Genomic DNA, 24194 nt, shown 5'->3' on the forward strand with positions numbered 1-24194 from the left:
GAGCTTCCTGGAGGAGAAGCCGTGATCCTGGCCGCCCAGCCCAGCCCCACCAGGCTGGCCCCCTCCCTGGCCCTACCCCCTTCCCCGCTCACCTGCCCGAACCGAGTGTAGACCAGAGTCTCCCTTCTCCCTCCGAGACACTCCCTGGCCAGGCCCGGTTTTCTTGGATTTCAAGCCCAGAGATACAGGACCCGACGTCCTCTAAGTATCGGGCAGGGGCGGGGGGTCTTCTGGACTCGGCCCATCCTTGAGCAAGATCCTGAAAGAGCCGCAGAGAGGGAGGCAGACCCGGGGAAGCACCCCAAAGCCCCATCATGGAGGAAGGCTTCCGAGACCGGGCAGCGTTCATCCGCGGGGCCAAGGACATCGCCAAGGAGGTCAAGAAGCACGCGGCCAAAAAGGTGGTGAAGGGCCTGGACCGGGTGCAGGACGAATACTCCCGAAGGTCCTATTCCCGCTTCGAGGAGGAGGAGGACGACGACTTCCCGGCCCCCGCCGACGGCTACTACCGCGGAGAAGGGGCGCAGGACGAGGAGGAGGGCGGGGCCTCGAGCGATGCCACCGAGGGCCACGACGAGGACGACGAGATCTACGAAGGCGAATACCAGGGCATCCCCCGGGCAGAGTCGGGGGGCAAGGGAGACAGGATGGCGGACGGGGCGCCCCTGGCCGGAGTGAGAGGGGACTTGAGTGACGGGGAGGGCCCTCCCGGCCGGGGCGAGGCGCAGCGGCGGAAGGAACGGGAAGAGCTGGCCCAGCAGTACGAAGCCATCCTGCGCGAGTGCGGCCACGGCCGCTTCCAGTGGACACTCTATTTCGTGCTCGGCCTGGCGCTGATGGCTGATGGCGTCGAGGTCTTCGTGGTGGGCTTCGTGCTGCCCAGTGCGGAGAAGGACATGTGCCTGTCTGACTCCAACAAGGGCATGCTGGGTAAGGCACCGCGGGACAGCGACAGGGACCCTCTCCTCCTCCCACTGGGCCCTAGAAGTCCTGCTGCCCAGGAGCACTCAGAGGGCCCGGGAGCCTCCACACACTGTCCCTCACACACACCCTCCTCTTGGGGTTGGGACAGTAAAGTCGTGTGTGACAGAGGGGCTTGGGAAGGCAGGGGAGAGGGCTGGGGCCAGTGGGTGGCGGTGTCTTCCTGAGTTCTGCAGGAGGTGGCCATGGTAGGAGGGCAGCTGCTTCCCCCTTTCCTCTTATCCTTTCCTCTTGTTATCCTGCTCTCATTCCCTGACTGGGGAACAAGAAGCAGTACTCAGACGCCCTGGTCCAAGTGGGGAGGGTCAGTTTGGGGTGGTGGGCTAGGGACTCCCACATCTCTCACTCAGACTTGGGAGTGTCCAGGGCTGTCTCTGATGGCCTTTCCTGATGGGCACCTCGAAGAGGGAAACTCCTGAGACCGACCAAGAAAGGATCTAGGTCTTGCTGTGTCTTGGACAGGTCTCTTCTCCCTGGGGTTGGGTTTGGGTATGGTTGAAGTGCAAAGTTTGGAATACTTGATTTTTAAGATCAATAATGACTGATTTTATGAAGGAAGCTTTAATCTGGGGGAGTTTTAGGACCAGAAGTATGGAGACTAGAAGGAATAAAGAATGGGTTTTGTGTGTAGGATTTCCTGGGAAGATTAAAGGGATCAAAGTCCCATTCGCAAGAAACAGGAGAGACCTTCTGATGTTTCAAGGGCATCAAAGCAGGGAGGGTAGGAAGAGCCCCCCCCACACACACACTCACACACCTGGGGGATATGGGGATACAGGCAGATTCATTCTTTCATCTAGTTGAGCCAGGATGTATGTGTGTGTGTGTGTGAGAGAGAGAGAGAGAGAGAGAGACAGACAGACAGACAGACAGACAGACAGACGGAAATGAGAGAGAAGAAGAGTAAAGCTCGGGGTTTCCACATGTTGCATTCCTGCCTTTGAACCACTGGTCTGTTGAGATGGCCTTCCCTCTTGGCTCACACAATCCATCTTCTGTCGCACGCTCTGGTCTCTGGGTCGACTTAGCTTCTAGAAGTTCTTCAGGTCCTGGGTGTGTCCTGCTGCAGTTTCAGTCCCCTGGTGGGTGGAATCGAGGTGTGTCTGCTCACACCCCTCCTGTGTGTTTTTCTCCGGCTCCAGGCCTCATCGTCTACCTGGGCATGATGGTGGGAGCCTTCTTCTGGGGAGGTCTGGCTGACCGGCTGGGTCGGAGGCAGTGTCTGCTCATCTCCCTCTCGGTCAACAGTGTCTTCGCCTTCTTCTCCTCCTTCGTCCAGGGTTACGGCACTTTCCTCTTCTGCCGTCTCCTTTCTGGGGTTGGGTGAGTGTCTGCATCCTGAGGACAGGACTGTGCTGTGGTCACGGTTAAATCCTGAGGCCTGGCAGTGTCAGGCCCATCAGCTAGGTCTTAGGTATGTGTGGATGGAATGAGTTGCTCTCCGCCCTAATTGTCTTCAGGCTGGCTCCCCTGTGTGCTGCTGTCCAACGTGCTATCCCCGGGCCTGGTCCACTCCGGGGTCCTCCATCCCACTCCTAGTTCTCCTTCTGGGCCTCAGTCTCAACCCTGTGTCCTCGTGACCCTGGAGTTATCACGTACCTCCTGCACCTGGCCGCAGACCTTGCGGTCATCGACATCTCTAAGCGTCTGCCGCCTGTCCTAGCTCTACTGCACTTCCCCAGCCACCCGGAGACCCTACTGCCTTGTCTTCAGGCCCCTTTGGGCTTGCTCCCCAACACCTGCCCCCAGACTCCTCAGGGTCCCTTTTTCCTCTGGAGATTCCCCTGGTCTGCAGTTGTCTTCCCTCCCTCCCAACTCTGGAGTCACCATCAAGAGTCAAAGTTTGTTCCTTCCCTGACTCTGAGACCCACTTGTCTGTTTCCCACTGCCCCAACAATGTGTGCTTGACGGCTGGTGGTGACAGGGTATTGTGGGGCATTATGTGTGAGATGGAATCGCTGAAAAATGAGGTCTAGAGTGAAAGGAGTTTGGGGATCCAGAGCACGGGCAGGGAATAGGGAATCTGGCCACTTTTTAATGCTAAATTCTCAAAATGGCATCCAGGATCGGAGGGTCCATCCCCATTGTCTTCTCCTATTTTTCGGAGTTCCTGGCCCAGGAGAAACGTGGGGAGCATTTGAGCTGGCTCTGCATGTTTTGGATGATTGGCGGAGTGTACGCGGCTGCCATGGCCTGGGCCATCATTCCCCACTACGGTAGGAGCCCTAGGGGCAGCCCTGGACTCCCCTGTGGTGGGAGGCCCCCCACCCCGGCCTCTGACCTCCTGCTGATGCCATGACCCTGTCTCTGCCAGGATGGAGTTTTCAGATGGGCTCTGCTTACCAGTTTCACAGCTGGAGGGTCTTCGTGCTTGTCTGCGCCTTCCCGTCTGTGTTTGCCATCGGGGCTCTGACCACGCAGCCTGAGAGCCCCCGCTTCTTCCTGGAGGTGAAGGGGGCTGTGCTGGGTGAGGGGTGGGGCGGGGGGGGCAACAAGGGCCCCCTGTTGAAACTCTCACGTGGGATCTGTGTGCTCCGTGTGGCTGTTTTCCTTCCTCAAGGATCCGCACTCTGGGGACTTATCTTGCTTCCTTTGCCTTGGAATGTCTCTCCAGAGGGATTCTGTGGGTGGAGAAACGACTCGGTCCAGCCATGTGTGGCTTCAGATTTTGCAGTCAGGAGCCCTGGCCCTGGCCCTGGCTTTATAGGGCACGTTCCTACCCTTCTTCCCCCTCGGACAACACCTGGGTCCCGCAGGGTCAGGTGCTGCCTTTTCTAACTGCGCACTTGCTCATTATCTCCCTTGTCTCTCTCTCCGAATACCAGGGAGTCCCTAGGATCTGTGCTTGCATTTGTCCCCTGCACTCTTGCCCAAGGCTGATTGTGTCTTGCTGGCTCCAGCTGGGGGTGATGCATGCCCAGGGGCTGGAATTTAAGTGCTGTCTGGGGGTGGCAGTCTTTAGATGGGGCAGGGATCTGCAGCCCTGAGTCAGGGGGCTGACCTGACGCTGGGCTCCTGTCTGCGGCTCTAGAACGGGAAGCATGACGAAGCCTGGATGGTGCTGAAGCAGGTCCACGACACCAACATGCGGGCCAAGGGGCACCCGGAGCGGGTCTTCTCAGTAAGCCCCCCAGCAGTCCCCGAAGCCCACGCAGCCTCCGCCCTGCTTGGCCCCTTTCTGTCCACTTTCCTAGACCTCTCCAACCACGTTCTGCCTTGGTGACATTCTCGGGTGTCACAGCCACTCTCTGTCTCCCATTTTGCTACCGCAGGGAAACTGAGGCATTGGACAGGATTGGGAAATAGAGTGTCTGACTGTTCGTCCCTTCCTTTGACTCCAGGTGACCCACATTAAGACGATTCATCAGGAGGATGAATTGATTGAGATTCAGTCGGACACAGGGACCTGGTACCAGCGCTGGGGGGTCCGGGCCCTGAGCCTGGGGGGGCAGGTAATTGGGGATGGGATGGTGGAGAGGGACAGGGAGGGAGGGCGTGGAGAGGAAGGCGGGGCTTGAGCCTGGGTGAGAGGGTGAACAGGAACTGGAGCCAGGTGGTCGGGCGGAACCACGGGGTCTGTATATGCTGGAAGTTAGTGCAGCCTCCTTCTGCTTTTGCTCTGGTAGGTTTGGGGGAATTTTCTCTCTTGTTTCGGCCCAGAATACCGACGTATTACTCTGATGATGATGGGTGTATGGTTCACCATGTCATTCAGGTAAGGAGTGAGTGGGCATGTGCCATGTGTGGTTGTCGTGGTGCATGGACTGGGAGAGAGGTGGGGAAATGGAAACGCAGGGGACAAATCACGAGGGAAGGTGTTGTTCCCATCCCCCGACGCGCCATCCGATTTCTCTACTTCATTCATTCATTCAACAAACATATTGCAGGATGAGCAGAATTAAGTTTCTGTTTTGGGCAGGTACTGTGCTGGACTGAAGTAGATGTGCACAGTCCTCATGGAGTTGACATTCTGACAGAGCTAGATAGAGCAGTGTGATGGTGGCATTGTGGGAACACTTGGGACTTCGGAGTAGGAATCTAAATCCTAAAGAAGGGATGGGAGGGGGGCTGGTGTTGTGGCTCAGCGGTGGAGCACTCGCCTAGCACGTCTGAGGCCCTGGGTTCAATCCTCAGCACCACATAAAAATAAATAAATAAAACAAAGGTCTTGTGTCCAAACGCTTGAGGTGGGTAAGAAGTCCCGTGGGCTGCACACAAGACCACAGAGCGCCTGAAGCACGTAATTGGGAAGGGAGGGATGTGAGACGGGGCTGGGGTGAACAGGGTCCTGATAAAGGCCAGCTCTGTTTCTCCCTCAGTCGGCACCGCCCGGCTCTGATGTCTAATCTGTCCTGATCCCTACCCTTGGTTCTTCAGCTACTACGGTCTGACCGTCTGGTTTCCTGACATGATCCGACATCTTCAGGCCGTGGACTACGCATCCCGCACCAAAGTGTTCCCTGGGGAGCGCGTAGAGCATGTGACTTTTAACTTCACGCTGGAGAATCAGATCCACCGAGGGGGGCAGTACTTCAATGACAAGTATGTGGGGACCTTAGACTTCCCTCCTCCCTGTCCCTTCTACCCCTTGTCTCTGATGAATCTGGGAGTTCAAGACAAGGTGGTCTGGGGCAAATGCCTAGTTCTCGTTAGTGGGGGCTGCCCATTAGCCCACTCAGGAAGTCTTGGAGGAAGAGCCGAGGATGGGGTGAGGGGACTCTCACTCCCCTGGTCTTGCAGGTTCATTGGGCTGCGTCTGAAGTCGGTGTCCTTTGAGGATTCGCTCTTTGAAGAGTGTTACTTTGAGGACGTCACATCCAGCAACACGTTCTTCCGAAACTGCACATTCATCAGCACCGTGTTCTACAACACTGGTAAGGTGGGGAGCTGGTGGGGGCCGCCTGGACACAGGACAGTGAACCTTACTCACTCGTGTTCAACCTGAAGCCCTCAGGAGCCCGGGGGGAAGCTGGCCTGGGAGCTTCGTGGCCACTACCGACAATCTGGAAAATCCAATGCGTAGTGGACATTTTTCTGTGATAGAATATCTGACAAAGATATCAAGTTCCTTTGCTTTTGGCTGGAATCATAATAATTCAGTGTATTAAATATATATATATTTTTCAGTACTGGTGCCCTTTACCACATAACCACATCCTTTTTATTTTTTTCTTTTGAGACAGGCTCTCAGTAAGTTGCTGAGGGTCTTGCTAAATTGCTGAGGCTAGCTTTGAATTTTCAGTCCTCCTACCTCAGCCACCTGAGTTGCTGAGATTACAGGCATGTGCCACAGTGCCCACCAGTGTATATAAACACACACACACACACACACACACACACACACACACACACACATATATATTTTAGACCAGGGGCGCTTCACCACTGAGCCTCATCCCCAACCCCTTTTAATATTTTATTTAGAGACAGGGTCTGACTAAGTTGCCTAGGGCCTTGCTAAGTTGTTGAGGCTGGCTTTAAATTGGTGATCTTCCTACCTCAGTCTCCTGAGCCTCTGGGATTACAGACGTGTACCACCGTACCTGGCTACTTTTGAAGAAGGCAAAAATAGTTCAAAACAGGATCCCCGGGGGGAAAAAAAAAACAATAAAAAGGATATTTGATGGGGAAAAATGTTGGGAATCATTATATTCATGTACTTCTTTAACAGCGATTCTCAAACTGTATGCACACAAAGTGCCGTCCTTGTGAGCTAGATTGAGGAATCACACTTATACACGGAGCATTGGGTGAACTTTTCCCACCTTGCAGAAAGAAAATAGTAGATAGGATTTTTGGTTCTTCAGCTACTACGGTCTGACCGTCTGGTTTTTTCCCTAGAAAAAGATTTGTAGACCTAGGTAGTGTGATTGCTCCTGGTCGGCTCAGGTGAACACAAAGAACAGCCAAGCAATGGGGACCTTGGAAACAGTCAGTGTTTGGCTATGGTCATTATCTTTCATACCAATTCCTAGTTCCCATGGTGATGTTTTTCACTGTTTTGCAATGAGTGTCTGGACACATTTTGAGAGCCCCCTCCTGTGAAACCCCACAAAACCGCGGAGCCCTGAGCCAGGAGCAGCGGCCGCCTCTGTCTCCCACGGCGTGACCGCCTGCCTGGTCTTGGCCTCCCTCCGCAGACCTGTTTGAGTACAAGTTTGTGAACAGCCGTCTGGTGAACAGCACATTCCTGCACAACAAGGAGGGCTGCCAACTGGACGTGACAGGGACAGGAGAAGGTGCCTACATGGTGTACTTCGTCAGCTTCCTCGGGACCCTGGCAGTGCTTCCTGGAAACATCGTGTCTGCCCTGCTCATGGACAAGATCGGCAGGCTCAGGATGCTCGGTAAGGGCAGAGGCGCGTGCTGGCGGTCTAGGTCGGAGCGTGCCGGGGAGTCAGGGGCTGGGGGACTGTCGTCAGCCTCTCCTCCGGTTCTCTGAAGAGACCGGCCAGAGGCCTTCTCTCTCTCACATTTGCTCTCCAGGGGCTGCTGCAGGAATGGGAGGGCCTGACCCAGAAGCTTCTCGGGGATACAGGAGGCAGGCGGAGTAGCAGGACAGATAGGGCCCAGGCTGTGAGGTTAGGAGTAGGAGTCTCAGCTGCACTGCCACCTAGGCAGGTGGCCTCGTGAGCCTGGCTGTCTGGTGCCACAGGGGAGTGACACCTGACCTGGCTCCTGGTGTTGATGTATTAGACTGATGCATGTCAACCAGCGTCAGGCAGCTTGGCCCACAGTCAGCACTGAACCACGAGGGCTAGTGATGCTGTTGATAAACAGATAATGACAGGGACGCTGGGGACAGGTGAGAAGCCCTCCTTTGGCTGCCTTGGGAAAATAGTCTCGTGCTGGGCGGCCTCGGAGCTGCTGATGGCACCGACCGATGGCACTGCGGCCAGCTCATTCGCTTTCTCCTCTGGCTCCAGCCGGCTCCAGTGTGATGTCCTGTATCTCCTGCTTCTTCCTGTCTTTTGGGAACAGCGAGTCGGCCATGATTGCTCTGCTCTGCCTTTTTGGGGGGGTCAGCATTGCATCCTGGAACGCGCTGGACGTGTTGACCGTGGAACTCTACCCTTCGGACAAGAGGTAGCTGGAGTGTGGAGGGGGCAGGGCAGTAGGCTGAGGGCCCAGAGGGCAGGTGAGAAGTGGTGTGAAGAAGAGGGCAGACTAGGAAGAGCACCTTGAGGGGTGGGAGGGTACAGTTCCCGTGGAATTACTCTTCTAAGGGCTGGTAGCTTTCGGCCAGGGGTGGTGGCGCATGCCTGTCATCTCAGTGACTTGGGAGGCTGAGGCAGGAGGATCACAAGTTTGAGGCCAACCTCAGAAGCTAAGCAAGGCCCTAAGCAATTTATTGAGACCCTGCCTCAAAATAAAAAATCAAAAAGGACTGGGAACGTGGCTCAGTGGTAAAGTACTTCTGGGTTTAACCCCCAGTACCAAAAAACCCACCAACCAACAAAAAACCCAGCTGGTAGCTTTTGTATCTGCTCCTGGTGGTCTTGAATGTTAACCTCGTTTTTTGATCTCTTTCCCTCCTTGTCCCCTCCCTCTCCTGCCTCACCATCCTTCCTTCTCCCTCTTGCACACTGCCTCCATCTTCCTCCACTTCATCTCTGCCCGCCCGCTCTTCCCTGCCTCACTGTGGGGCCCTGCCCTCCGTGGCACTGGGACTCCTGGGCAGGACCACGGCCTTTGGCTTCCTGAATGCCCTGTGCAAGCTGGCCGCCGTGCTGGGGATCAGCATCTTCACCTCCTTTGTGGGGATCACCAAGGCTGCCCCCATCCTCTTCGCCTCGGCCGCCCTCGCCCTCGGCAGCTCTCTGGCCCTGAAGCTGCCCGAGACCCGGGGGCAGGTACTGCAGTGAGGGGGTCTCTGGGGCTTTGGGGGTGGCAGGCACACTGTGAGACCCACAACTCCCTTCCTTCTCCTCCCTGACCTGCCATCCTGGACCCCGGAACCCTGCTCCCGGTTCCCTGTGTGTCTTGGCTGTGTGTGTGCGTGTGCATGTGTGTGATCCCCGTGGGCAGGGACTGCAGGGAAGGCTCTCCGCCCAGTTTGGGGGTGAAGCACTACTCCTCACCTACCACCCTTGACTTTGCACAAGAGAAGGCTGAGCCCCCCTCCTCTCCCCAGTGTGAGTGAGGGGCCCCTGCTTCCCTGCCCCCTCCCCTCGTCCCTCAGCCTAGGCCCTTGTGAAGTCACGGGTACGCAGTGATCTCGGGGGCTGAGGCCGGGGTGTAGATCATGGACCAAAAGAACCTGGGGTCCGAGGGCCGAGTGTGCCCTCTCACACCTCCCAATGGATGCTGGGGAGAAGCAATAAACCTCAGCCCTCTGGCCTCCACTTTTCCCTCAGTTTGGGCTGTAAACCTGAAGCCTGAATTTTATGGAATTACTTTCTGATTCTTATTTATTTATATATTAAGTTCTGAGGCAGCTTAGACTGTGTGTGAATATGTGTGTACACTTGTGTGTGTGTGTGTATGTGCCAAGGGGGGGGTGTCACTCTACTGTCCTAAAATCTAAGCTAAGGGTCATTTCAACGACACACACACACAACCCTGCCTCCCGCAGTGCTCCCTCATCTTGTCTCTGGGGCCTGGGAGGGAGGAACCTGGGCCGTGGGGATGAGTCTGCATTCTAGGGGGGCCTGAGGGCACCTGGGGAGGCCGTCGCTGCCCGTCCCCTCAAGCCTGGCCTCTCCTGGAGTAGGAGGAGCACAGTGCCCCCCCTCCATCCCCAGCGGGTCCCCTCACTGGCAGGGGGCCGGGAGGAAGGGAAGACAGGCCTGTGGTCCAGCAGACCCCAAAGCACAAGGCGCTGGGGCAGGGGCAGGGGCAGGAAGCGGGGCCCTCCTGGCCTCTTCTCTACAAGTGGGGGAGGCTCAGCAGCAAGTGAGGGGCCCTAATGCGGGGACCAGAAGCCTCAGTTTCCCCTTCCCACCCTCCACACAATAGCCTCTGTAGGTTAGGCTGCCCTGTCCACCCTAATACGTGCGGCTGCTTTCTTTGGTGCCCTCTTCCCACCCTACCGTAGCTGTGATGTGTCGTAGTTTTTAGCTGTTTGTAAAATGTTTAAAAAAAGTTAAAAGGAAAAAGTGAAAATAACAACAGGAAAATCCAGATTCACCCTCCTCATGCTGCGTCTGGTGCCCTCACCCTATGGTCACTCTCCTATTTTGTGACACCGACCAGGTGGTGACTGTTTGGTGTCTGTGCCCAAAGGATTGCCTTCTCCTCCAGTGCCCAGCGTACGAGTGTGTGCCCCCTTCCCTCACCCCTCACTTGCTGGACGTAGCCCCCTCCCGTACCCTCCAGGAGACCCATCCATCTTCCTCGCTCTCCTGGGGAACCCTAAACCCATCTCTGTTGATGTGAAAAATGAACAATACTGGTGAAAAATAAAAGGAAATAAATCCTCAAAATCCAAAATGGCTGTGTCGCCTTCTTTGCCTCTGCCTACATCTAAGTCCATTCTGAGAGTCCCGGAAGGGTAAATGGTGGTGGAAGAACAATGTCCACCTCCCATCTGGAGGCCAGGGTAACCAGAGGTATCATACTCCCCATCGCGACCTTTCCACCTTGGAGAGCCCTGTCAACTCTCCTGGGTTTGAAAACAAGGAATGATTCCTCCAAACCTTCTGGTGTGCCTTTGAAAACAGATTCCAGACTCTACTCTTGACTTGTGGGATCGACCCCCCCCCTTTTTTTTGGTGGCAGGGAAGGCCTCAAATTTACATTCTGAACAAGATTCCTTAGGAATCCTTCCCTGTGAAGAAATCTGAAATGCACTACTTGCAACTGATCTCAAACTCCCCTCTCACTCTAGTCCACTGCCTTTCTCATCAAACCATTTTCTGATTTTATAGTACCTCTCGGGTCAACGACTTTATTTTCCATCCCCACAGATGCCCTCCAAGCCAAGGTCCGACCTCCACTCCTGATCCATCTCTGCCTCCAATTTCCCATGCCAACCCCCACAGATGTCACTGCTAGATCAGTCGTGTTTCCAAATGCTCTTTGGCATGCCCATACTCAAAATTCTTCAATGACTCCCTACTGCCCAACCAGATGCAGTCTAAAAATTTTTTTAAAAAAATTTTAATATTTTTTAGTTAGAGGTGAACACAGTATTTTTTAAATTATTATTATTTTTTAAGGTGGTGCTGAGGATCGAACCTAGTGCCTCACGCATGCTAGGCAAGTGCTCTGCCACAACCCCAGCCCCAGTCTAAAAATTCTTTAGCCAGAAATTATCAAGATACATGTTAACCACACTTTTTCTCTAATAATTTACACATTGAGATGATAAGAAAGCTGCTTATGTAGATATTACTTGAGCTCCCCTCAGAAATATGATGTAATGTTGGTAAGGCTCATACACAAAAGGGCTAAACAAAGGTTTCTGTCTTCTGTAATTATTCTCTAGTTGCCCCCACCCCCCACTTCAGTGGTTTTTTAAAAGTTTTTTTCTTTTTTCCTTATAAGCAAACACTTTTTGGAAACTGACCGGCTGTTAAAAAGCCAAACGTTACACCCATATGAAATTCAAATGTGTTCCTGCCCATCACCGCTGCCTTGACTAATATCTGCTCAGTCCAACCTCTAACCCTTTGCTGAGGTTCTTTCCCCTGCTTGAAACACCTTTCCTCTCTTTTCTGGTTTAATTCCACCTTTCTTTAAAGATCAAACTAGTTCACTTTCCCCATGAATCCCTTTTTGACTTCCCTAGTCTACAAATATTTTTTTTTTCTCAAGAACAACTACAACAGCCAGGTGCAAGCAGCACAGGCCTGTCATCCCAGCGACTCTGGAAGGGGAGGCTGAGGCAGAGGCAGAGGACCACAAGTTCAAAGCCAGCCTCGGCCACTTAGCAACATCCTGGCTCAGTGGTCAGAAGCCTCGCCAGTACCAAACAAAACAAAACACCCAACTGTGGCACCAATTCAATAGCCACTAAGAACACAGCGATGCAGTCCTATGGTAATTGCTCTTTTAATGCACAGGGCAGTTTCCACCCCTCAGGACTGGTGTAGTTCCTTCCCGCAAGTCAACACGAACAGGAACAGCTAGGCGGTCCTTCCTCAGCACACAGGAAGCGCAGTGGCGGGTGGCCGCCCTTCCTGGGCTAACTGGTGTGACCCCGGCTTCTCTCTTTGGAAATGCGAGTGTGCCAACGGGATGGGACACCCCTAAAGGTCACGGCAAGGCGGTCGTGGTTCACTAGCTGACCCCATCCGCCCGTTCGGACGCCGTCCTCCCCCTGAGCTGGTGTCAGGGAGTGTTCTTGCTCTTCTTGCTCCCACCCAGGCAGGGGGGGCTTGTGTCCAGCTGCGGGTTCTCCCGCCACTGGGCGGGGGTCCGGGCCTGGATGGCCAGAGCGTGGACCGGCCCGGCCAGCTCCTCCGACAGCGCCGCGTGGACCAGCCGGAACCGCTGCAGGGCGCTCAGTCCCTCGAAGCGCGAGCTCACCACGGCCACGCGGAAGTGCGTCTCGCTGCCCGGCGGGACGGCGTGGCCACCGCTCTCGTTGCGCAGCTCCAGCACCTCGGGGCTCAGGGCCTGCTCCAACTTCGCACGAATCGCTGCCTCGACCGGACCCACGGCCCCGGGTCCCGCGCTGCCGCGGGACAAGCCGACGCGGGTGGCCATGGAGACCAGGCGCTGGAACCGGTGTCCACTCGGTATCGGCATCCGCTAGGACGGAAACGCAGACCGAGAAGTGAGGGCAGGGCCGCCGCCGGCCAGCTTCCGGCCTCCACGACCCTCGGCCCTCCCCACGACAGCCGCCCCGGGTCCCGCAGGGGGCGCGCCGGGACCCCAGACTCGGCGGCCCCCGCCCGCCCCCAGCTGTGTGACGCGTGCGCGGGCCGCTGGGTACCGGCAGCGGAGGCTCGAGGGCGCGCTCGTCACTTACGGGGACAGGGAAGGAGCCTAGAGGCCGCAGAGGTGGCCACGCGCACTCCGGGCTTTGGTGGAGCTGGTGGCCCGGGCACCCGCGGCGTCCCGGGGGGGCCTCGCTACCTGCAGCCGAGCCGCGGCGACGTCGGACCGCGTCCTCGCTGCGCGCTGCGGGCCCCGCGGGCGTCACGTGGTGCCCGGGGGCTCCTGGGACCTGTAGTTCCGCGTGTCCCTGCGGCCGGGCGGGGCTGCTCCTCGGCGCAGGCCCCGGGCCTCGCGGCTCCGCCTCCGGCTCCCACTCCCTGCGGGAGGCGCGGGGCCGGGCCGCGGCCCGGGGGCGGCGCGGGGTGGAGCCCCAGCTAAGGCGGTGGGAGGGTCGCGCGCTTCTCCTTTGGAGGGGCCGGGGTACCGGGGGCTCCCAACCTCTGAGCCGCATCAAGTTTTCAGTAGATAGGTAAGAAGATGAGCTTTTCCCAAGGGGTACACTTGATTTTTATTTAGTATCCCTAATATTGTATGTTTATATACTGCTAAATCTTCTCATTTTGAAACAATTCGCACAGAAGAGATGAATAGTACAAAGTGATACTTCCACCTTTCACTAGACCCATGATTTATACATATATTTAAACGTATATTTACATTTTTAAGTACTTGATGTATACTTTTAAAATAGACATGTGACTGTACCATTTGAAAATAAGTTGCCCATAGCATAATATTTCACTCTTAAGTACTCCAATTTGTATCTCCTGAGGACAAGAATATTCTCTTCATAACCTTAATACCCAGTCACACTCAAGAAATTTAGATTAAATAGTGCCATATCTTTTCCCTAGCCTTTCAAAAAATTTAAACTTTCAGGAAAGGTTTCTTGTGCAATAGGAGCCCATGTACCTACCCTTTTCCTAGATGAACTGATAACCTTTTACCAGAGTTGCTTTGTGTTTCTTTAAATATGTGTATGAATAATAACATTAATAAAATAAAATGTTTTATTTTGCTGAGTCACTTAAGTTAGATAAAAAAATTTTTAAAATCCACTGCTATGTACACTGACCCTCACTCTGCATCTCCTTTCCCCCATAACCACGATACCATGACCCCACTCAAGGGATTAGCTATTCATATAATGCTATTATTATTTATTATTTTAATTTTTTAGTTGTAGATGGGATAACTTTATTTATTTTTATGTGGTGCTGAAGATGGAACCCAGTGCCTCCACATGCTAGGCCAGCGCTTTACTATTGAGCTACAAGTGCAGCCCCACTATTATTTAACATAAAGTTAATAGTCAAATTTCCTCAATCGTCAGGGGCGGGAGTTATGGCTCAGTAACAGAAGGCTTGCCTAGGATGGTGGAGGTCCTGGGTTCGATCCTCAGCATCACATTAAAAAACAAACAACAAGAGCTGGGGATGTGGCTCAAGCGGTAGCGCGCTCGCCTGGCATGCCTGCGGCCTGGGTTCGGTCCTTAGCACCACATACCAACAAAGATGTTGTGTCCGCCGAGAACTAAAAAATAAATATTTTAAAAAATAAATAAATAAATAAATAAAATAAAAAAAACAAACAACAAATAAATAAAGGTTAAATTCTTTTTAAAAAATTTCCTCAGTTGTGTCATTAGTGTCTGCTGTGGCTTCAATATGTCCCTTCAAATTTGCATAGAAACTTAATCTTTTTTTTTTTTTTTAATATTTAGTTTTTAGTTGTAGTTGGACACTACTTTTATTTCACTTATTTATTTTTTTATTTGGTGCTGAGGTTCGAACCCAGGGTCTCACACATGGGAGGTGAGTGCTCTACGCCTGAGCCATAACCCCAGTCCCTAGAAACTTAATCTTGATTGTGGTGGTATTAATAAGTGGGGCCCTTAAGAGGCTACTAGGCCTGAGGGCTATCATAAACAGAGTAATGCCTGACAATTGATCTTGAGGGGGCAAGTTTATTTTTTCTCTCCCTTCTGCCCCGTAAAGACACCAAGATAAAGCCATCTATCACTACCAGATAGTGAACCAGAGAGCACCTTAGTCTTGAACTTCTCTTGTCTCTAGAACTGTGAGAAAATAAATTTTTTTTATAAATTACCCAATCTGTGGTATTTTTGTCATAATGAAAGGGTAAAGTTTCTAAGCTGCAAAGCCTGAGTTAAAATGTAAAGGACCAGGCATTGTAAAGCTGCTTCTAAACTGCAAAGCCTGGGTTAAAAAGTAAAGGACTAGGTATTGTAGAGTTTCTGAACTGCGCACAGAACCTGAAATTCCTAAGGCAGTTAAGACAATGCCCTACTGGCCATTTAGTTGTTTAATAACTTAGGACCCTGTGTAGCCCGGCACGTAGGCATCCAGGGCCCAAAACCAATCAGTTTGAATGTGTACCCCACTTAGGAGTGACCAATCACCCCCGCCCAGCCTGTTCCCGCCAATGAATGTACTAATCATGTCTAAGAGTTGTTGTTTGATTTTCCCCCCGCACCTCATGATGATTTGTTCTGATGTATGCAAAGCCCCCGCCCTCCCCAAAAAGTTTACTTAAGCACTGCTCAACCCTTGCCCGGGGCTCTGGGCTGCTCTCCTTTCTTGAGTGGGCACGGAGCCCCAGCATGCTGGATCAATAAATCCCCTTCTGCCAATTGCATGAGTGGTCTCTTGGTGGTCTCTTTCTCCAATGCTTCGCTGGACCCTTACAATAGCAATACAAATCGACTAAGATGGTGTCCTTTATGATGTTTAATTTAAATATAATGCAATCAAGGATCATGCATTATATTTAATTGACTTTACATTTGTATTTGCAAAGACCACTGACTGGAGGGTGGAGAAAGGATTGTAGAGGAGGTAAAGGAAGATGCTCATAGATCACTTGGAAGGTCTTGTAGCAGCCTACATGACAGATGATGATGACTTGAACCAGGGCAGTGGTAATGCTGGTCCTGGTGGAAAGGGAGAGAAATTGTGACCACAAATACATATATTAGGAGAGAAAACCCCTCAGGTTATGGTAATGGATGGGTTATGAGAAGGGAAGTAATCCAGGATGATTATCAGGTTCATGCATTTGAAGTTATAAAAATAGTACAAATCATTTCTATATATCCTTTGCCCTGATACCAAGGTTACCCAAATATTAACATTTACCATTACATATGTAATTTTTTCCCACTTGAGAGTAAGTTTTAGAAATAAAGCACATTTACCTCTTAACTCCCTGTGATGGTACATTTTATGTGTCAGATTGACTCAGTCATGGGCACCCAGATATTTGGTCAAATGTTGAGAGCCACAGCCAGGTCAAGATGGTGCCTGGCATTTTGCCAGAAGGAGTGGTTCCTGCTGCCTCCGGTGCCCGCTATTTTTGAGCTCTCACGGAGTTCCTAGAGAGTTCATGTGGGTGGAGTTCCCGGGTTGAGTTCAGGTTGAGTGCTCGAGAAGTTCCTGAAGTTCCAGTGGAGCTCGAGGGGAGTTCCTGGAGAGTTCCAGTGGGCAGCAGGCAGCGTGAGTTCTAAAAATAAAGTTTGTTCCTGCTTGAATCTTCAAGTGGCTCGGGATTTGTGCCCAGCCAGACTGCGGCCTATGGTGGCCCCCACGGGGAATGCCTGAGGGTAAGTGATAAGGTAAACTGCTCACCCCTGAGGGCAGTGGGAGAGGATGGGTAGCCATTTAAAGATTCTTCTTTCCTTTTGTTTCGCTTTTGTTTTAAGTTGCCCGTCCCTGGAGATGGGTGGGAAGGAAGAAACCGCTCACATCTGAGGAACTGATAGGGAGAAAGGACGGATGGACATTTCAGGAGGATAGAAAGGCTCATATAATGAATTTTTGTTCCATTTTTGTTTCATTCTGTCTCAGTTTTCTTTTACATTATCTTAGTGAGGGGTATCTTCGTCACGGAAATATGGAATTAAAAATTAATAAGAACCAAACCGAAAGGGCTTTAAGTAAAGTGCTAGAGGAAGGAGGCATCTCAGTAAAATCAAGAACAGTTAGGGCATATGTTAAGATGATACAAAGGTGTAGCCCATGGTTCATTAAAGAGGGGTTGTTAAATATATCACAATGGAACCATCATGGTGAAGATTTAAAAAAGATACAAAAGGAAAGCCCAGGAACTCTGCCAGTTGGCACATTACCATTATGGATGTTGGTACAATCTTGTTTGCCTAGTCTAGGAGAAGACATCTTACATTGAGTAAAAGAGGAAGTCTCTTGAGTTAGTCAGACAAAGGAAAAAGTTTAGAGGAGGAAGGGCTATCAGGGGAGAAATTACAACGGGAGGTTGCTACTAACCCCTTTCTATCACCGGGGGGTGTGGGTGTCCAACCAACAGCTCCACCTATGGAGACAACATATGCTGAGTGGCCCTCAACCCCCATAGTTGATAGATGGGATCCTGAGACAGGACCTCAAAGATTAGCATGCCCTGTATTTGAGGAGGCAGGAGGGCAGTGAATTTACCATGTTTTAGATTTCAAAACAGTGAAGCAGCTAAAAGAGGACGTAACAACCTATGATCCTCAAGTACACTTCACTGTAAGCATGGTCGAATCCATTACCAACTTGGACGTGACACCAGCAGATTGGACTAGTATGTGCAAAGCTGTGCTAAATGGAGGACAATACCTGTTATGGAAGGTTGCCAATCAGGAATTTTGCACGGAGACGGCTAGGTGAAATGCAGCAGCAGGTTATCCTCAGAGAAATCTAGATACGTTGCTAGGAGAGGGACCTTATGAGGGTCAGCTGCAACAAGTTAAATATGATCCTGCTAAATACTCACAAATCACTTCAGCTGTGGTTAGGGCATGGAAAACTTTATAGGGGCATGGAGATTTACAAGGTCAATTATCTAAGGTAATACAAGGAGCTAATGAACCTTACCCTGAATTTGTAGATAGGCTTATTCAAACAGCTACCAGAATCTTTGGGAATGTAGAACAAGCGATGCCATTAATAAAACAACTAGCCTACGAACAGGCAAATAGATGGTGCAGGGAGGCCATTAGACCATGGAGACATGGAGATTTAAATACATGTATTAAATTATGTAGAGACATTAATGAACAAGGGCAAGTCTTGGCAGCTACTGTACAACAGGCTTTAGGTGCCAGGCCAAAAAACATGCTACAATTGTGAACAAACAGGACATTTTAAAAGGAGTTGCCCCATAGGAGGAGGGTTTAACAAAGCTAGGTATCAAAGGGATAGAATACCGGGTATTTGCCCACGATGCCATAGAGAGAGACATTGGGCTAATGAATGCCGTTCTCAAACCACCATAGAGGGTACTCCGTTATCAAAAAACAAACAAGAACCAGGTGTTTATCCACAATATCGTGGAGAAAGGCATCGGGCTCCATTGTCAAAAAATGGACAGGGGGGCCCCATGCTCTGGGGCCCACAACCACAAATATACGGGGCATTGGAGGAACCCAGCAACACCATCAGGGTGGTGCCCAGGACACATTATCCATTAGATCCCTCATCAGACAAACCAGAGGAAGCACAGGGTTGGACATCTGCACCTCTGCCAGAGCAGTACTAACTCCAGAGATGGGAGTTCAAATCATTCCCACAGGGGTGAAAGGACCCCTTCCCCAAGGAACAGTAGGCTTATTATTGGGACGCAGTTATTCTACTCTAAAAGGACTTATGATAAGTCCTGGGGTAACTGATCCCAATTATGAAAGTGAAATAAAAATTATAGCCAGTTCTCCAAAGGGCTATAGAAATTTCACCAGGAGATAGAATAGCACAGTTACTAATAATACCCAGCCTACATGATAAAATTTCCAGTTGTGCTGTAGAAAGAGGTTCCAAGGGATTAGGCTCCACAGGTGTAGATTGGGCTATGCTTTCTTTAAATTTAGATTCTCGCCCCATGCTAAAACTAAATATTTAAGGACATGAATTTAATGGGCTACCGGACACAGGTGCTGACCTTAGCATCATCTCTCGTCAAGAATGGCCAAAACATTGGCCATTACACAAGCCACTCAAATGCTTCAAGGCCTAGGAGTGGCAACTAATCCCCATAGAAGTGCGATGGTATTAGATTGGAAGGATCCTGAAGGATGTGAAGGAACTATACAGCCATATGTATTGGATCATCTTCCCGTAAATTTATGGGGACGAGATGTGCTAGATCAATTAGGTTTGACATTAACAAGTAACATCAATTCAAATGCGCCCACTATTATGGCTAGATAAGGTTTTAAGAAAGAAAAAGGATTAGGAGAACAAGGACAAAGTATAGTGGCACCAATACAAATAGCTCAAAAAACAGATAGACATGGATTGGGTTTTCAGGAGGGGTCACTGAGACAATAAAAATTACTTGGAAATCAAAAAGGCCAGTATGGGTTCCTCAGTGGCCCCTGATTAAAAAAAGATACAAGTAGCCCATGACCTGGTCAAACAACAATTAGTGGAGGGACATATTCAACCTTCCATATCTCCCTATAATACTCCCATTTTTGTCATCAAAAAGAAATCGGGTAAATGGAGATTATTACTAGATTTAAGAGCAATTAATAATGAGATGGTTATTATGGGACCTGCTCAATCAGGGATTCCCCAATTGTCTGCTTTGCCAAAAACCTGGTTGTTTTAGTTATAGATATTAAAGATTGTTTTTGTTTTCAATTCCAATTCATCCTGAGGATAGTCCACGTTTTGCATTTACTATTCCTGCACTGAATCATGAAGGTCCCGATCAGAGATATGAATGGAAAGTACTCCCTCAAGGGATGGCTAACAGCCCAACTATGTGTCAAATTTATGTTAACAAAGTAACCCAACCACTTAGAAATCAAAATCCTGAACTACAAATATTTCACTATATGGATGATGTATTATTGGCACACAAAGATAAAAACACATTGCTGGAATGTTATGCCACACTTACAAACTTATTAAAAAATTATAATCTAGAAATAGCAATAGATAAAGTACAATTAAATTTTCCAGTTAATTATTTAGGAGTTCTATTATCCTCAACCATGGTGTGTCCACCAAAAATTCAAATACGAGTAGATCAACTCAAATCACTTAACGACTTTCAAAAGTTATTAGGAGACATAAATTGGATAACGCCTTATCTAGGCATACCAACAGGAGAGTTGGGACCTTTATTTGATATCCTAAAAGGTCCATCAGATCCAAATTCACCACACATGTTAACACTGAAGCAAGAAAGGCATTAAAAATCATTGAAACATATATGGAAAATATGCATTTGGATAGAATTGATATAAGTTAGCCTTTATTATTTATTGTACTACCAACAAAAAGTATTCCTACAGGAGTATTTTGGCAAGAAGGTCCATTATTGTGGATACATTTATCTTATTCTCCTAACACTATTCTTACTAGGTATCCTGAGGCTGTAGGACAATTAATACTCAAAGGAATAAAAGCAGAAAAGGGAGTGTTTAGAATTTCTCCCAATAAAATTATTACTCCATATAAAATGGATCAAATTGATGATTTAGCTAATGAGTTAAATGCTTGGGCAATAATCATATGCAAATCTAATGTTTCATTTGATAATCACTTACCATCTAATCCTTTGTTGTCTTTTTGGTCTTCACATCCTGTAGTTTTTCCAAAAATGACAAGAAAAACACCTATCATGAATGCTCCAAATATATTCACTGATGGGTCAAATAATGGTACAGCAGCAGTAGTTACCCTGATCAAACTTTTACATTTTTAGTTCCCAAACAATCAGCTCAAAAGGTAGAGCTTAATGCAGTATTACAAGCTTTTGTGATGTTTAAAGATTCTGTATTTATTTTCCGATAGTCAGTATATAGTTAATGCTGTAGTATCCCTTGAAGATGCTGGTAGGATTTCCCCTTCCTCTACTGTTTTCTCTTTGTTTTCCACTATACAAAGTCTCATCTGGGACCGAAAAGATCCATTCTTTATAGGACATATCAGGGCACATACAGGATTGCCTGGAGCCCTTAGTTTGGGCAATGATATAGCAGATAAAATTACACATGACATACATATTTTTTCTATGCTAGAAGAAGCTACAGATTTTTATAAATCCTTCCATGTCAATGCAAATACTTTAAAAAATCATTTTAAAATAACTAAGGAACAAGCTAGACAAATATTAAAACAATGTCAAAATTGTGTGACCTTTTTACCACAAGTTAATCTTGGAGTCAATCCTAGAGGACTGATACCTAACCATATTTGGCAGATGGACGTCACACACTTGCCAGAATTTGGAAAGTTAAAATATTCGCATGTTACAGTTGATGCTTCTTCCGGTTTTTTGATGGGCTCCCTTCAAGCCGGAGAAAAAACTAGAGATATTATAGCTCATCGCTTACAAAATTTTGCCACTGTGGGCATTCCAAAACAGTTAAAAACAGATAATGGCCCTGGCTATACTTCTACCTCTTTTAAACAATTTTGCTCATCATTTGGCATTACTCATATAACAGGAATCCCATACAATCCACAGGGACAAGGCATAGTTGAAAGAGCTGATGAAACTATTAAAATGTACTTATTAAAGCAAAAAGAGGGAATTGGGAAGGGGTATAGATCCCCCAAAGATAAACTTAAAATAACCCTTTTACTCTAAACTTTTAAAATTTGGATTCATCAGGGCTTAGTGCTGCGGAAAGGCACATGTGTCCAAAAAATGTACATAAGCCCAAGGTACTTTGGAAGGATATTCTAACAGGACAATGGAAAGGTCCTGACCTAGTGATTGTCTGGAGTTGGGGGTCTGTTTGTGTGTTTCCACAGGGACAACAGCAGCCAATTTGGATTCCAGAGAGAGAGACTAATTAAAGCGATTTCTATAGACCAAAAAGAAGATGATTTGGCTCAAATCCATAACAGCTGATATCCAGAGCTCCAGTTTGGCTATCCTTACATCTGCAACAGTGGTTCTCCCACACCAGGAGGCTAATGAATAATGAACACCATTAAGGCCTATTTCAAATGTAAGAAACCTTGGGGCTTGCTTGTGGAAATACCTTCAGACCCATCTGCAAGTTACAGGAAAAAGGATGGGATATCAAAAGAAGAGTCAAACCCAGGTGATAACCAGGATGCTTTTTTCAATATCTATTTTATTATTGCCCTTTTCCACATCATGAAGTTTTGTTTTGTTTTTTGAGCTCATACAGACCTAGGTTAATGTTTTTCTGATCAGTTTTATTTTTTGACTGTGGAGTTTTTGAGCATTGCAATGGAGATTTCACCTGTAAAAAGCTACAAGGCCTTTACTATTATGTTATGTGTTGTATGTATTGTGTTATGTGTGCACACTTGTGTTTTGTGTTGCATGTCTGTATGTGCGTATGTCCATATATCATATATGAGGAGCGATCATGAAAAAATGGATCCAAATTTGTTTTTATTATTCATGTGATTTAAATGGTTTAATTTAAATTGGGTAAACAGCTGTTGAGGATTGTTCTAAAATGTGAACAAAAAAGGAGGTTAACAGATGTGTTTGTTTACTTTCACCTTTCCTTTTCATTATATCTAATTCTATTCAGGATACTAAATTGTTTAGAAAATTGCAATTGCTTTTTTTTAGTGCCTGCTGGAATGTTACATAGTTTCTTTTTTTGCCATCACTGCCAGAATTCCTATCTTCATCCCAGTGCCGGTGAAGACAAAGATAAAACCAAACTACAGCTTCTGCGATAGCTATCACAACAAACTTTATAAACTGATGCATCAATGAATAATGTAACTCAACAAGTGATGCTCAATCAAGGAGTCGATTTACTTTGGGAGGAAAAGGACATATTAATGGATTCCTCTGCTTTAAACTGCTTGCAAAACTTGCCTGGAGTATGTATCACTTGTATGCATTGTGAACTAACTGTTGGTACAGCAAATTGTGGCAGTGCCGGGGTATCTTTGCTGATGGTGTCACCAGTGGTACAATTTTTCCAAAAGGGGCCATCAATTGGCTTGGTGTCGTGGTGTTTTGTATCCTCCCCTTTCTGCTTGTAGCAGGTTGTTCATGTTGTTTGTGTAAAAACCACTATCCACAGGTGTGGCTGTATGCTAGACCGGTAGTCAATGACGGGTAAGATCCAATTGCACTGGTACCAACCTAAGACAGGAGGCTGACGCCTTGAGTCAGCTCATCTGATGACGGGTAAGGACTATATGTAGTATTGGACAACCTAAGACAGGCACGGTCCCTAAGCCATATACTTGTTGTTTAATTAAACAGAGGGGGGGGAGATGTTGAGAGCCAGGCCAGGTCAAGATGGTGCCTGGCATTTTGCCAGAAGGAGCGGTTCCTGCTGCCTCCGGTGCCGCTATTTTTGGGCTCTCAGGGAGTTCCTGGAGAGTTCTCATGGGCAGTGTACAGTGTGAGTTCTAAAAATAAAGTTCGTTCCTGCTTGAATCTTCAAGTGGCTCCTGATTTGTGCCCAGCCAGACTGCGGCAGTCAAATATTATTCTGGGCGTTTCTGTGAGAGTGTTTTGAATAATAGGAACATTTAAATTGGTAGACAGAGTAGAGCAAACTGCCCTCCCTAATGTGTGGGGGCCTTATCCAAAGAGTTGGAAACCTGAATAGAACAACAGGGTAATTGCAGGGAAGTGTTGGAGAGCGATATTGGCCAAATTATATTGTTATATTGGGTGCAGGTGTGAATATGTAACAAGAAATCCCATCATTATGTGCAACTATCAATGCACCAATTAAAAAAAAAAACATGGAAATAAATTTTAAAAAGTGCTTTTCTTCCAAGTAAATAAGATATCCTTCTGACTGGTTGCATCGGTATTAGAACATTAGTTTTTTCCTGCCTTGGAACTCAGACTAAAACATTTGCTCCTCCTGGGTCTTGAGCCCAGTCATTAGACTGAAACTACACCATTGGTTCTCAGGCCTTTTAGATCTCCATTTTTCTGGGTCTCCACCTTGCCAACTCACCCTGAAGATCTTGGGGATCTTTCAATTTGTTATCATCCATAATCAAAGAGCAAATTTACTATAATAAAATCTATTTCTCCCCCTCTCCTAGTGGTTCTGTTTCTGTAGAGAGCCATGACTAATATAGTTTATGAATGTATATTTACTAAAGAGACATAGACATTAGCCAGAATGTAATTGTCCAATTCTAGAAATTAACATAGATACAGTACTATTATCTAAATTACAGACCTTATTCAAAGTTAGCCAATTGTTCCACTAATGCTCTATATGTAAAATTAAAAAAAAAATTTGTTTTCTGGTCTAGGAGCCAATCTAGGACAAAATGGTGCATTTACTTGTTAGGTCTCTTTTGTTTTCATTAACCTGGACTAGT

The 24194-nt window shown here is 48.6% G+C and overlaps 2 protein-coding genes across 5 annotated transcripts; one reads left to right on the top strand and one right to left on the bottom strand.

Moving 5' to 3' along the window:
• The first annotated feature begins 101 nt into the window (after positions 1-101).
• On the top strand, positions 102-8890 carry Sv2a (synaptic vesicle glycoprotein 2A). 3 transcript variants are annotated; one of them, XM_026404032.2, is made up of 12 exons: positions 102-930; positions 2124-2304; positions 3046-3197; positions 3296-3429; positions 4013-4102; positions 4323-4433; positions 4608-4696; positions 5359-5523; positions 5722-5855; positions 7122-7328; positions 7908-8067; positions 8663-8890. In XM_026404032.2, exons 1-12 carry the CDS (start codon positions 315-317, stop codon positions 8844-8846), a joined length of 2223 nt encoding a protein of 740 aa, XP_026259817.1. In that variant the 5' UTR covers positions 102-314; the 3' UTR covers positions 8847-8890. The 3 variants fall into 3 exon arrangements, with proteins under 3 accessions (XP_026259817.1, XP_026259818.1, XP_026259819.1); XM_026404033.2 differs by lacking the exon at positions 7122-7328; XM_026404034.2 differs by lacking the exons at positions 2124-2304; positions 3046-3197.
• A 3070-nt stretch (positions 8891-11960) lies between these two features.
• On the bottom strand, positions 11961-13082 carry Bola1 (bolA family member 1). 2 transcript variants are annotated; one of them, XM_026404010.2, is made up of 2 exons: positions 13006-13082; positions 11961-12678 (listed from the first exon to the last, which is right to left on the bottom strand). In XM_026404010.2, exon 2 carries the CDS (start codon positions 12673-12675, stop codon positions 12256-12258), a length of 420 nt encoding a protein of 139 aa, XP_026259795.1. In that variant the 5' UTR covers positions 12676-12678; positions 13006-13082; the 3' UTR covers positions 11961-12255. The 2 variants fall into 2 exon arrangements, with proteins under 2 accessions (XP_026259795.1, XP_026259794.1); XM_026404009.2 differs by having other exon boundaries at positions 12899-13069.
• Between the last annotated feature and the right edge of the window lie 11112 nt (positions 13083-24194).

The sequence above is a fragment of the Urocitellus parryii genome, chromosome 11, assembly GCF_045843805.1.
Source record: "Urocitellus parryii isolate mUroPar1 chromosome 11, mUroPar1.hap1, whole genome shotgun sequence".
Classification (NCBI taxonomy): Eukaryota; Metazoa; Chordata; class Mammalia; order Rodentia; family Sciuridae; genus Urocitellus; species Urocitellus parryii.